This window comes from Anas platyrhynchos, chromosome 1, assembly GCF_047663525.1.
Source record: "Anas platyrhynchos isolate ZD024472 breed Pekin duck chromosome 1, IASCAAS_PekinDuck_T2T, whole genome shotgun sequence".
Taxonomy (NCBI): Eukaryota; Metazoa; Chordata; class Aves; order Anseriformes; family Anatidae; genus Anas; species Anas platyrhynchos.
This window is the reverse complement of record NC_092587.1, coordinates 152,493,348-152,507,319: the sequence shown is the minus strand read 5'-3', so window position 1 is coordinate 152,507,319 and position 13,972 is coordinate 152,493,348. Positions and strand designations below refer to the sequence as shown.

The 13,972-nt window shown below is 34.8% G+C and overlaps 1 protein-coding gene across 12 annotated transcripts in view; it reads right to left on the bottom strand.

Annotated features, from left to right (window-relative positions):
- DOCK9 (dedicator of cytokinesis 9) overlaps positions 1–13,972 on the bottom strand; it is a 127,705-nt gene that overhangs the window by 20,486 nt on the left and 93,247 nt on the right. For 4 of the 12 annotated variants that reach the window (XM_027443490.3, XM_072032444.1, XM_027443411.3 and 1 more), the window contains 6 exons: positions 12,242–12,308; positions 9,805–9,852; positions 7,835–7,971; positions 2,392–2,507; positions 619–756; positions 132–314 (listed from right to left, as the gene is read on the bottom strand). In XM_027443490.3, the coding sequence (XP_027299291.3) occupies positions 132–314; positions 619–756; positions 2,392–2,507; positions 7,835–7,971; positions 9,805–9,852; positions 12,242–12,308 (689 nt within the window). Of the gene's footprint in view, positions 1–131; positions 315–618; positions 757–2,391; positions 2,508–7,264; positions 7,309–7,834; positions 7,972–9,804; positions 9,853–12,241; positions 12,309–13,972 lie in introns of those variants that run through there. The other 8 variants (XM_072032445.1, XM_072032442.1, XM_072032446.1 and 5 more) reach the window with 4 other exon arrangements.

Sequence of the window (13,972 nt, the reverse complement as noted above, 5' to 3'; positions counted from 1 at the left end):
TTGAATAAAAAGTGATTTCTTTTATGTCTTTATACGACAGGACTTTGCACACTAACATGCAACTGCACACCTACAAGTACAGGCCACACAACATTTAAAAACACAAAGAAAAATAAAGAAATTATACTTACTTGCAGATGTGTCCTAACAAAAGATTTCTTCCCTGTGTAATCAAAATTATTTCTCATTAAGAAATACAGTAACTGTGAAGCTTCAGTCCGAATGGAGCTCAATTTTGAATTACAGTACTTCAGAATCTCATAGCACAGGGCAGAACACATATCAGCTCTACCTTCATAAAATGTAGAGGGAAACTGAGGAAAAGGCAGAAACGAAAGAAGTTATTCATTAATATGAACTCTAGTTCTTGACAAAATAAGCATATCAAGAAAAATATAAGTATATTAGTATTTTCAAACAATGACAAAACAGTTCTAAGAGTTCAAACAATTATTTTTACAGCAATTCAAATAATAATAATTTAATGTTTTTGGGATTAGGTCTGTCCTTATTTAATAATTTAAATTTGAAGTTTTTAGTTCTTAAGCTTCTTGATAGTATATTGTTAGCTAAAGAACTGGATAAGTACATGAAGGTTAATTACTTAAAACTTCTTACCTTATAAATAAGTGTCCTTAAAGCATTGAAGACATTTTTCAATGCTGTTTCAGACTGATTCTTTTGAAGGAAGCAGAGGTACACATCAAATACTTTTTTCATCAGTGGATTATGCCCATGATCAGTCAGCAGTTGATTCTTTAAATTAAAAGTGAGAATTTAATATTTTTGTACTGTACACTTACACTTTAAGAACATAAACAAATCACCCAGGAAATTAATAAAAAACATATAGTATTACTGAGATGTTTAATAAGACAATCATATCTGAGCTTTAATTAGATGTTTCTAACATTTCACTAATCCTGTTTACAAAGAAAGCATTGACTTCAGAATAGGCTTATAGAACACAAAGTGGTTTTTTTTTTTGTTTGTTAAACAGTTGTTAGTTACATTAGCTAACAGCTTTAAGAGGCACATGCAAAGAATTAACTCACTTTGGTTACACTGGCTTCAGCAGCTCCAATAGTGGAATTTATCCATAGCAGTACCTCCTACTATAGGGCTCTTAAAATGAAAGAGCCCTTCAGAGTCTTATCATCTGTCTCAATATTGAAAAGCTCATTCTAAGGCATGCAATACACATGGTTACTCTTGATTTCTGACTCATCAACAAATGCCTTCCTAAGGGATCTCAGCACAGCCCTTGGCATTTTGGGTGTCCAATATTATAAGAACAAAGGAGGTGATCCTACAATAAAAGCCATGCTGAGAACCAGTCTGATAACATGACTAACAGACTAGAAAAAACTCAGTGTGCTCTCAAACTTTGCAGATGAATACATATAAATGCTTTCAGGAGACCAAAAATCCCCAATGCTATGCAAGGAAGATACAGGCAGGGTTGTATTTTAGAGGAAGCTGGACATAAATGGTTGGATATAAGCCAATCAACATACTTAGTTGATTCTTAGTTGATTTCTTGGGGAAAAAAATTATGTCCTGAAACAGAATCCAGATGACCCAAACCTATACAGCTAACTGCAAGTCCTAAACAATCCTAGGCTTACTACTTGCAGATTTATAGCAAAACATTTAAATGTTTTCTAACAAATTCCTATCTTATGAGGAAATTGACATAACATCTTTTCTTCAGATGTCCCAGCATCAGAGGTAGGTAGTTCACTAAAACAACCTCAAGCAGTAGGAATTCACACAGGATCAGTTAAAAGTCTACCAAGAAACAGACATAATTTGTGATTTCCCTGTTGTAATAGTAACAGAGATACGAGCCTTACTAGAGAAAGATGACACAAAATAAAAAAAGTTGTCTGGCCTTCTATATAATATGCTGGTTAATCCCAAAAGAAGCAGATTAGTATTACATGTATTTTAGTGTAGTTCATTGAACCGCAGCTCCTGATCCTCTTACCTGTAATTACTATTCGTTCCTGAGTGACTTTGTATAAGAAGAGGCTAAGGTCAATATAAAAGCTTGAGTGTATCCAAATATCAATTATGGTCTTGACATAGAACAGACCATTTTACCACTCATTAAGTAAACACTAAGGTTTCTAGAAATATTTAGAAAGTTAGGATGAGAAAGTAGGTTTTCTAACAGAATACTGCTGATCAGTAAGGAATCTCTGTACATGTATAACTGAAGCCAAAGCATCTTGCTGTGACACATTTTTAGGTGTCACATGACACAACAATGAAATAAAAAAAATAGCACTATATTACAGCATTTAAAATAAAATTTTAAAAACAATTTTAAAATATTTGTTCTGAAATACAATTATGGGAAATGTTAACATCAAGTCAAGAACAAACCTTAAAAGCCATTGTGAATAATGATAGAGTATCCAGAATTGTAAGGCAAACTTCGGTGGCAATATTTGCTTCAAGTAAAGACTGGTGAAGAACATCTGCATCCGAATGGCCATAGCCTACAGAAATTTCAAATGAAGTGTAAGTGCTTAGTATACTTATTTAAATGTTTCATATTTCCAAAAGACTTGCTGAACTAGAAGATTAACAAGTAAAAAGCCTGACGAGTTAATACTCAATACAGAAAAATATTTCATATGCATTTAAGTATTTGTCAAATATGCACATAATTATTCTACCATAATTTGCAGAAGATTATAAAAATACATGAAGTATGAATATCAGCAACAGAAGCATTAAATAGCAATGAAAACATTAAAGTGTCTGATGTTTCATATATGTATGCATATACAAGTGTATATTTATATAAATATATATATTTTATGTGTATATATATATATATACACATACATATATTTCTAAAATAAATACTACGGTTGCATGGGGTTACAGATGAAAATATGTATTGGCAATTTAGTGATGTTATAATGATCTCAAAGTCAATCATAAAAATACGTAACACCAAGAGTTGAAGGAATACAGTCATGCACTTATATGCAGTTTAAGACTGAATGACTGAAGTCATTCTGCTCTGTAGCAATACCATGCAATAACTCCATATTTAAACAAAAAATGCTTTTATGTTTTTAATTACATATTGCACACAAATAATTTTAAAAATATATCATGCTTCAGCACTGTTTAAAATATGTTGTTTATGTTCCCTAATATTGATCTTTCAGAACTAGATTGCAAATGAGTTCTGCTTGCTTTACACAAATTTGGCCAGGACCACGTTGATATATTAGATTTACAGCCAACTTAGCATCACTAAATCAATGAGAAGCATGATGTGAACTTGTTGAGACTAAGAGAGGAAGAGAAGAAATGACATTCTTTTATACTGACACCCGTCCATTTCTTTCTGTACCCTCTTGCTTCCCTAGCTGAAGTATGCATGCATACCTGTACACAGATTATTTTTTTCTCTTCTCTTATTCAGACTAAGCAGACCTAATCACACTAAGCAGACTTACTGCAATATGTAGGTTAAAAGGAAAAGTCAGTTTGAAACCTGCATCCGTTTTTAAGAATGAAATTACGAAGCAAAAATTCAAAACGAAAATATAAAATTAAATGTAAGGGGAAAAAAAAAAAAAAGATCTGTAGAACCTCCACTAGCGTATTTTGCCTGCTTTATAGCTCTCCTAAACACTGAATGGAAGCCAGAATCACCACTAGTTTCTGTGGATTTATCCACGCTCTCTGTTCAGAAGTATACATTTCTTTCCTATCTACATTCTCTTTGCCTCCACCTCTTTCTTTTCTCATCTATTTTCTTAATGGCTTCAATCCAATTACCTCTGTAATGACAAAAAGGAACAACCAGTATTTGGAAGCAAGTTTTAGCACAACAGCCATTTGCCAACATTTTCCTTTTAGGACGTACATTCTTATCCTTCAAGAAATTCAAAGCAAGATGCCTTTTCATAGCAGTCACCTTTGTGTGACCAGAAATCTTGTTGCTTCCATAATGTTGAAGACATGAAGAGATGATCACTATTTTGAAAACTGCACTGAGGACAGGAGAAATATTCTTTAAAGAGATAATTTGTTTGCTCTTCGAGATTCAAAGTTATTTTAAATCCTACGTCCCAATTTGGTTCCAATTTTCAGGAAGAGTAAGAAAGATGACTCTGGTAATTACAGGCTTGTCAATCTCACTTCAGTGCCTGGTAAAACTACAGAGAAAATTAGCCTGGGAATTATTGAAAAACACTTGAAAGATAATGCAGTCATTGGTCATAGCCAACATGGGTTCACAAGAGAAAAGTCCTGTTTAAGGAAATTTATGACAAGGTTACCCATTTAGCTGGCCATGGTAAACCGATATATGTGATTTTTCTTATTTTACTCTAGGAAAGCTTTCAACATTGTCTTTCATGATGTCCTTCTGGACAAAGTGTCCCACGTGCAGCTAGACAAGTACACCATACAATGTGTGAACAATTGGCTGACAAGTAGGGCTCAAAGGTTTACAGTAGAAGGGGTTACACCAGGTTGGCAGCCAGTCACTAGCAGTGGTTCCACTAAGCTCCATTTTACATCCAGTTTTCTTTGAAGTTCTTATAAAATACCTGGATGCAGGACTTGAACACATACTAAGTTTGCAGATACTAAATTACAAGGAGCTGTTGACTCCCTCAAGAGCAGAGAGGCCTTGCAGAGAGATCTTAACAGTGTAGAGTGCTGGACAATTGCCAGCTGCATGAGGTTCAACAAGAGCAAGTGCTAGATTCTACACCTGGGATGAGGCAACCCTGGCTAAACACGCAGACTGGGAAAGAGAGGCTGGAAAGCAGCCCCATGGAAAAGGATCTGGGGGTTCTGGTTCATTTTGTTGTTGACGTGAGCCAGTGTGCCCTGGCAGCCAAAAGGACTAAAAGTATGTATCCTGAGGTGCATCAGGCACTTAGCTAGTTGAAGCTAGTTGAGCTTGCTCTGTGCTTGTATGACCCCACCTTGGGTATCATGTGCAGTTTTGGATGCCATGATATAAGACATAAATCTATCCAAAGGGGGGCTACAAAGATGGTTAAGTGTCTAAAGGGGAAGCTGTATAAGGAGCAGCTGAAGTCACTTGGTTTGTTCGGCCTGGAGAAGAGGAGACAGGGGAGGCCTCATGGCGGCCTGTAGCTCCCTCATGAGGGGAGCAGAGGGGCAGGCGCTGAGGTCTGCTGTCTGGGGACAGCGACAGGACCCGAGGGAACGGCATGGAGCTGGGACAGGGGAGGGGTCAGGTTGACAGAGCTATCGAGAAAAGGTTGTTCATTGAGAGAGTGGTCGGGCACTAAAACAGGCACCCCAGGGAAGAGGTCACAGCAACAAGCTTGCCAGAGTTCAAGAAGCACAATGCTCTCAAGGCATATGGTTTGATTTCCGGAGGGTCCTGTGCAGATCCAGGAGTGGGACTCAGTGGTCCTTATGGGTTCCTTCCAGCTCAGGATATTCTATCATTCTAAGTAAAAACTGAAACCAGTAGATAGATTTCAAAGTGTTTTTTGTTTTGTTTGTTTTTGTTTGTTTTCTCATAAATAATTTAGAATAAACAAATAAGTCTGTTTGATTACACTGCACTATTACTAGGGGGAAATTTTGGGCAGTGTGCAAACAAAGTAACACTCAGCTGAGCTTAGCTAAAAGACGGACTTACTACATATGATATGGACATCTGCATGGACATGCATATGAACATGCATTTAAAACCAACTACAAACACTAAAAATTGAGTAATGTTTAATGACTATGAGCTTGACGATGATCATGTGCTGCTATTATAGAATCAGGGTTTATCTCTGTGCACATTTGTGTGTCATTGTTGTTGTTCTGCCATACTGAGCTTCCCTCTCTCCTCCAGCCTCAATGATACACATATAGATCCATCTTCTTTTTGTTTATACTGAAATACTTTCGAAATTTCAATGAAAAACTTAATTTCTTTCACACCTAGGCACAAAACTATACTGAAATTCCTAAGGTCTGAAATATTACTTATACCATGATATCAGTTCTTTTCCTTTATTAAATGGTTAGAAAGAAACAGAGAAATTAGGTTTAGAAGTTACACTTACAGACAACTGTACTAGTTTCTAAAATCAAGATCCTTTACCAAGATAGGATCTATTTCCACCTGTCATACATCCTGTCACATAGTGCCCATACAGAATATATAAAAGATCTAGTAAAGTTCTGAAGACTAACCTAGATATAGCATAAAGTCAAAGTGCCAAGTACACAAAACTAGAAGTCAGACAACAAGACCAAAGTTATAAAAATCAATTTCACATTTGACATGGCTTCTATAGCAGCACGTTTTCACCTTACAAAACCATGGCCAATACAAATTGCAATATCCTGATGTTTATTAAATTTCCAACATTTAAAATACTATTATCACATTACTCCAAGTCAGTTGAATGAAACTTCTATGATAATTCCTTCAAATTATACAAAGAAGAACAAAGCTCATTTTTATATAAGCATGCATTAGTTAAAATCTTTCAGCTCACTGTCCTTAAAAATCAGTAAACTTTGAGGAGTTCTGGAAGTATAAAGTTGTTTTTGCACACAGGGCCCAGAAGCAGACATTTCCCAGATAATTATTTATTTATTTTTCAATCAGTCTCTCTACAGAGTACTTCACCATGCTGAATACATGGTTGCACACTGTAAAAGCTCTTTCTTTTGTGTATCAAAAAACATGTAAAAATTTACTGCAGCGGTATCTGCTGATACATCACCAGCAGACTGCTTCCATGAAAAAAAATTGCACAGCTATATAGTTTTCTGCAACGTTTAATTCAAAGAATTGCATTTTTTTTATATTTAAAAAAATACGAGAATGTATTTATAAACAGAAGTTTTTGTTGTTTTGTACTTTTAGTTTTCCACTAGACTGCGTGGTAAGTCTTATGCAATTAGGTTAACTGTTGCTTTATATTACAGATAATGAGCTAAAAGGTTTTAAGTATCCGTAGAGGGCAGTTAGATATGCTTTAGGAAATAAATGAGTTTAGTAACATACAGTTAAGTCAAAAAACTGCTTTACTGCACACAATTCTTTTCAGTCCCAGTGTTGCATTTTACTGGGTTAGTCAACCAGTTTCATTGCTTTTGAAGCTGAAGATTGCAAAATGGTGCTTCAGAATATTTACGTACTTGCAATTTAAGAGCAGCATATTTAAAAAGATAGGACATAAGCAGATTTCAATACAGCAGTCTTATAGAAGCTGACTTCAACCTGATTAAATCTTACCATTGTCTACAGAAATTCCAAGAACACTTGATATCTTTCTCACACTGAAAACAGAAAAATCACTTCATTATTGGACGCTTTTTTACTTCCAGACAAACTAAATCACGGGCTTCACATTCTCCGTAGAAACTCTAAGAAGCTTATTTCTCCTTAGGAGATGTCAAAACATGGAGATATGGTCAAAGTGCAAATTTTTGCTTTTAGATTAAACATCCGTAAGATCAAGATGGAAAAAAATGAAGCCTAATGAAGCAAATAGAAGAAAAAATAAAGCTTAATGAAGTAAATTTTGTAACTATGTGCAGCACAAAGTAGATGTGCCTGTAATTGGAAAAAAAAAAAAAATACAATTTTGAAATATACTGTGGTTAACCATGCTCCATGTTATGGCATCAGCCAGCAGTGATTGTTTTATCATAAAGGAGGGAACAGACCATCGACTGATTCCAGTTATTCATTTGACCTAGAACAATAAAAGTTATTGAAAAGCACTGGTGTGGCTCTGGGACCTGTCTCTGGTGTTGTGGTACTGGTTGAGGATGATGAATGTTACCATGTCATGAGACTTACTGTGGTTAAAAGTGAGAGAGTTATCCAGGCTGCTCAGCTGCTGCAATCTGGCATGCATCATTCCTGTTCTGTTACGGGAAACAGGCAATGTCTGAGATTTTCGATCATGAACTATGGATCCCAACCCCTCCTGGTTCCTGCAAGATGGGTGAAATGGGATAGAAGCAAAAGTTAGACATGTCAACCTGCAGCAAGATAGGAAGTGTTAGTTAAGCAGCTACAGCACAAGAAGTTTTCTAGGAGGAATCACAATGCTACCTATTTAATGTTTTACTTATAAAACAAAAATAGGTAGCTTAAAAAAAGCATCATAGCAAACTTTTTCCTAAAATCCTCAAAGCACGACAGCAAAAGCTCACAAGTAGTCACTCTGGAAATGTTAAATTTACTTCAGAGCTCTTGTGAACAAATATTTGAGACTATGAAGATTCTGAAAATATTCAGAACTCCAAAACAAATCCTCTATTTTGATTGTAAAAAATTTAGAAAAGAGTTAGAAGGACACACAGTGGTAAAATTAGGAGGCATACATGCAACAGGGAAGCAGGAATTAGCTGAGGTATTATCATGGACATCTTACCCAAGCAGGAAGGGAGAAGAGCCATATACTTTGTTAAACTTGCAGCAATCAAGTGAAAAAAACAGAAAAGTAATCTGTGTTAGCAATCAGTACAGGCTAACTTCCTATTGTGTACCACCACCAGAGCTGATGAAAAATGAAAACCAGTGCTTGAATAATTAACTCCCTGTTCCCATTCATCCTGTGTCATTTGGGTCTTTTAAGAGTACGTGCATTGATTGTGATATACTTTAGCGTAACAATATGAAAGACTAGAAAGCTACAGTAACTGTGGAAATTCAATACCTCTGCAGAACACAAGACAATTCTACAGCTTAAATCTTTTTAGCAAAACATGCAGTACACAGACTAAGCAATCAGTAAACAAAAAGGAAGCGCGGTAGTCTTCTCTAAAAACCAGTCAAAAGAATTAGTTTAAAGCATTTTTCACAAGAGGGCTAAACATTACAGACTCCTGTAAATCCACAGAGTTTGAAGTACATTAAAGCACAAAGGTTACAATCAAAACATTAAGAAAGCCACTGATTTATATATTTTTTGATTATTTTTTAAGGTGTGTGAACACAGATCTTTTTCTGAAAAAAATCCAGGAAGGTAATCATGTTTGTTGTTTGTAGAAGCAGATTCACATACTATTATATCTAAATTAAAACCTAAAAAGCTAACATCTTAGAATACATTACCATCCAATGTCAGCAACAACTTTCTCACCAAGTTCAAAAAGGGACAGTATTTCAATGCCATAAGTTTAATTATAAGCGTCACCATGTCAACCGCAGTGTGAAGTCTAAATGGATTGCTATATTTTACTCTATTAAGAAAGTATTTTGCATTAAAAAACACATTAATGCAAAGATATTCAAGTAATTTAGTACATGTTTCTGAGATTTTCTCCTAATTAGACATCCATGGGAGCACACAGGTATCTAGCAGTACTTTGGACATTGAACTGAAAAACAGCAGAACTGGAATGTCCACTACTCACCTTTCAGTAAAATCACTACGTATTAAATTTCTAAAACATTTCAACTGACATGGTTTTATGGCCAAGTGAATAAACAAAACATTAAAATAAATAATAAAACTTCTTCTCCACAGACATTATTTCAATGAACAAAAACAGCTGTAAAAAGATAGTATGAAGGGCAAGTAAACTTTAAAGTAGTTTGCTATAAACACAACACACAATGTTCTGAAACAGATACCAGACTTTCAGAGAGGATACAGATTTATTGATATTAACCAGTTACTTCAAAATTATATATCATTGTACAATAACTGTTCTACTCCCACACACTAGTGTACACATTATTATTCCTAATGTACACACTAGCGTACACACTATTATTCTTAGTGGACAAGCCAGCTAAATTAAAATTCCACACAGTACCTGGCTATGTATCGCTTTCCCATGTACTGGAACTGATGTAAGCACACTCTGCAGAGAACACAAAATGTCAGAGAAACACTTAAAACAATATGTTACAAATTTAGATGTACATTGGAATTATTTAACTATTATTTTCATTTAACTTCAAACTCTTATGTCATAAAACTTAGTTTCTCCCACTCTTGAAATTCCTTTCCAAACCTCAAGCCAAGACAAATGTTCAAAGCAGACACAGCTGCTTTGAAATCAATTATGGATGGTTGTTGTTGTGGTCAAATTGGGATTAACATCAAAGACACGTAAGGCTGCCTCAAGCACACCTATCTCAAGTTGTCTGCATCAAAACACCTAGTGGGAGTCTAACAGTGCCAAGCTAGAAGAGCAAACTGTGAAAAAACAGAGCACATAAGAAAAACAAACATTGAGTTGAGTGCTTCATAGAATCACGGAATGGCTGAGGTTGGAAGGCACCTCTGGAAGCCATCTGACTAAACCCCTTGCTCAAACTGGGCCACCCAGAGCAGGTTGCCCAGGACCATGTCCAGGCAGCTTTTAAAGACCTCCAAAAGAGAAGACTCCACAGCCACTCTGGGCAATTTGTACCAGTGCCCACAGATTCACCTACAGGGTAAGGAAGTGCTTCCTGATGTTTACACAGAACATCTTGTGCTCCAGTTTGGGTCCATCTTGTATGGATTCATCTTGTATAGACTCTTAATATTTATAGGGAAGTAATGTTTAGTGTCAATTATTACAAACAAGATCCCATTATGTGAAATGACATTCACAGTTACAGGTAATTTACAAATGAACAGAAATGTAACACGTAAAGAACAGAGAAAAAAACAATAACCAGGTATTAGATATATATGGATATATACACATTTTGAAAAATGTGAATAAGGGTTCAAAACAAAATGTATGCCATCCAGCCTAAGTTTCCTTGGTAACAGGTTATTTCATTGTTATTTTATTTTTATTTTATTTATTTATTCCCCATTTTTTTAAGGCCTCTAGATTCCAGGACATCGGCAACAGGGTTTCTGACAAAACTATTTTCTAAACGGAATCTTCTTTTACAAAAATAAGAAGATAAAGACATATCCTAAAAGACATTTTTTGACATTATAAAAAATCTACACCTAAAAATGTGTATTTTTAAGAACCAAAATACTACTGGTTCAGAGCCAGTGAGAAGGTTGAGAGTATAACCTAATTTGCCAGGCTTATCTTTCTCTACAACTATCTGAAAGGAGGTTGCAGCAAGGAAGGTGTAGGTGTAGGGCTCGTCTCAGGTGCCAAGTGATAGGATGTGAGGGAACTGCCTCAAGTTGTGCTGGGGAGGATTATATTAGGTATCAGGAAGAATTTCTTCATGTAGAGTGTGGTCAGCGTTGGAACAGGCTGCCCAGGGAGGTGCTGGAGTCCCCATCCCCGGAGACATTTAAGAGATGTGTGGATGTGGCACTTTGGACCTCATGATCCTGAAGGCCTTCTCTAACCTAAATAATTCTAACATGGGAATTTTATTTTGTATTACTTAAACTGCAATTGTGATGTAAATCTTCTTTGCCAATTGGTAATTTGAGATTATTGATTTGATTACAAACCAATCCTATCCAGCCCTTAAATAAAAGACCACTAATGGCGAAATACTGTTCACCAATTTGGCATAGTTTCCACCTCTTGCTTCAATCTACTACATATGCTCATTTACTCGCTCTGTTCTGTTTCTGGTACAATCAATATAATGCCAGATGTACTCAATGGATGAATTAAAATACTGTCTGATATATATTTCTAAAATAAACTTTGAGTATCACATTCCATAACACAATTAACTACTGACACTACAATGACTGGGCCTGGACTATAGAAACTCACTTCAGTGAAACCAAGCATGCAGAAAGACTTCTGTGTTGTCCCACTTCAAGCAGACAGCACCTTTCTTGCTTTCTGTTTATATATCAGTTAATTCTCATGAACAAATAATACTAAATATGGGTAGGGCTGCAGTGTAGCAGTTGATAACAAATAATGAATTCATCATACATCTTTTTGTTCACAGTATACTGGAAGACTCAAAAGGAAGGCTAGGAGGACAGTTCACATTCACTTTGTTTCTGAAATGAAACGATTCAGACAGGTCAACAAGAGAGCCTCTGATCATTTTATATGAGCACAACGATATTCTGATTACTACGACCTATTTAGGAACTTCCTGAGATCACTTCTGTATAGCCTAACTCCAGAACTATTATGGAATCAGACAGACATGCAATTATGCACACCAAGTCTAGAATTTATAAAACAAGACTGAAAAGGAATACCTTTTCAAATAAAGAAAGTATAACACGCATACATTTATATTCACACTCAAGACTTTAAACACATCGTGAAATGTATGATTTTATGATAAAATCAATAACAATCTTACTCTGTAATAGTGAAAAAGTCCATTAGTTCAGATTTTGTAGCCTTGTTCCAATATGTAAACAATGCATCTAGGAAAATGAAAAATATTATAAGCAAGACAAAGTCAGTAAGCACAAAAAAGTATTAATCAGACGAGTTAAAAAGCTTTAAGCTTTCAAATAATGAGGATTTAGAGAATCTAAAAATGGCTTGTGGGGTTACAAATGATGATTACTATTTGAAGTTTTCCTTGAAGCTGATTATAGAATTGCATGTAAATTCTCTGTGAATTTCTGCAATATGCTTTTAATGAATCCATAATATTCCCATACATTTTCATATTTTAGAGAGTGATAATTGTGTAATCAATGACGACTACAGAGTTCCAAAAAAAAAATACGACTTAAAATGTTGGGCTATTATTCCTATAATCTGCTTCTTTATAGATTGGTCTCAACATTTATTTATTTATTTATTTTTATTAAAAGGTAAGAAGTCTTCCTTCGTAATTGACAGCTTTTTCAGCTTTGTTTGGGTTACTATGGCAGCCATAGATTAGCCAGCAAATCAAAGTTACACACACAGATTTTTAAAAAATGGCTATGCATTTTTTAAGAAGTTTGTAGTTGCATAGCTAAGTGCCAAAATTTTGGCAAAGTGCCAAGTGCCATTCTTGCCAAAAACGTTCAAAATTAGCTAATGAGTTCAAAGTTATTACAAAGATGTGTGACAAAGATTATTTGACACTTGATCTTTTCCAGAAGAATCTCAACCACAAAGCAAATAAAAAAAGACCTCGAGCTTCCCAGAAATTATGAATAATTTTAATACATTATTTCAAAGTACAAATTAGTAGAAAAGGGTATTTTTTTATTATTCTTTTTAGTTGAAAAACATAAAATATCTATGTAATTAAATGAAAATTTAACAGTGTGACTGGATATTAAGTACTTATTAACCTTTCAATTCTCATTCTTTATTTAATGGTGTAATAAATTGATTTTTAGAAATTAACATAGAACAGGCACACAAAATTATTACTAACATTTTATTTATTTATTTTTTTTAAAACAAAGTGGACAACAATTCTCCCCTCCCCATATATATATATATGAAATATATATATATATATAGGGGGGGGAGAATTATATATATATATATATATATATATATATATATATATATATATATATATATATATATATATATATATATATAAAATCATGCCTATACTTTATAATGTTAAAGATTTGCCATTCATGCAGTATTTCTATGGCTACAGATCCTCCTCCTCCAGGATAGTACAATTCTTTCAGAAATTTCAATGGTTACTACCCCAAACATCCCTGGTGAATGCAAGCACTAATGTCTCCACTCCAAAAATGGAAACATACACTGTGATCAGATTATTTGGTTCTCTGTCATACAGGAAGTTCTGCAGAAGGGAGAACTCATCTAGCCCTAAACTCTTTGACCAATGAAGTGTTTTTGGCTTCCATTTGCCAAATTTATTATTAAATCTACTATCAAACACAAACATACACTTGCTTACCAAGTCTCGTAGCTTCACACTTTCCAGGAATAATGAATATTTAATGGCTACAAGCCTTCAAGGTTGATCAATCACACATTTGGTAAAACAAGGCACAACATGATGCCCCTGCCTAAAAAATTCCGCTGATTTTTAAAGGGTATTTAAGTCACGTGCATAAATCTAAGGCATTATCTCAGACTTATGAAAAATAGGTGGCGT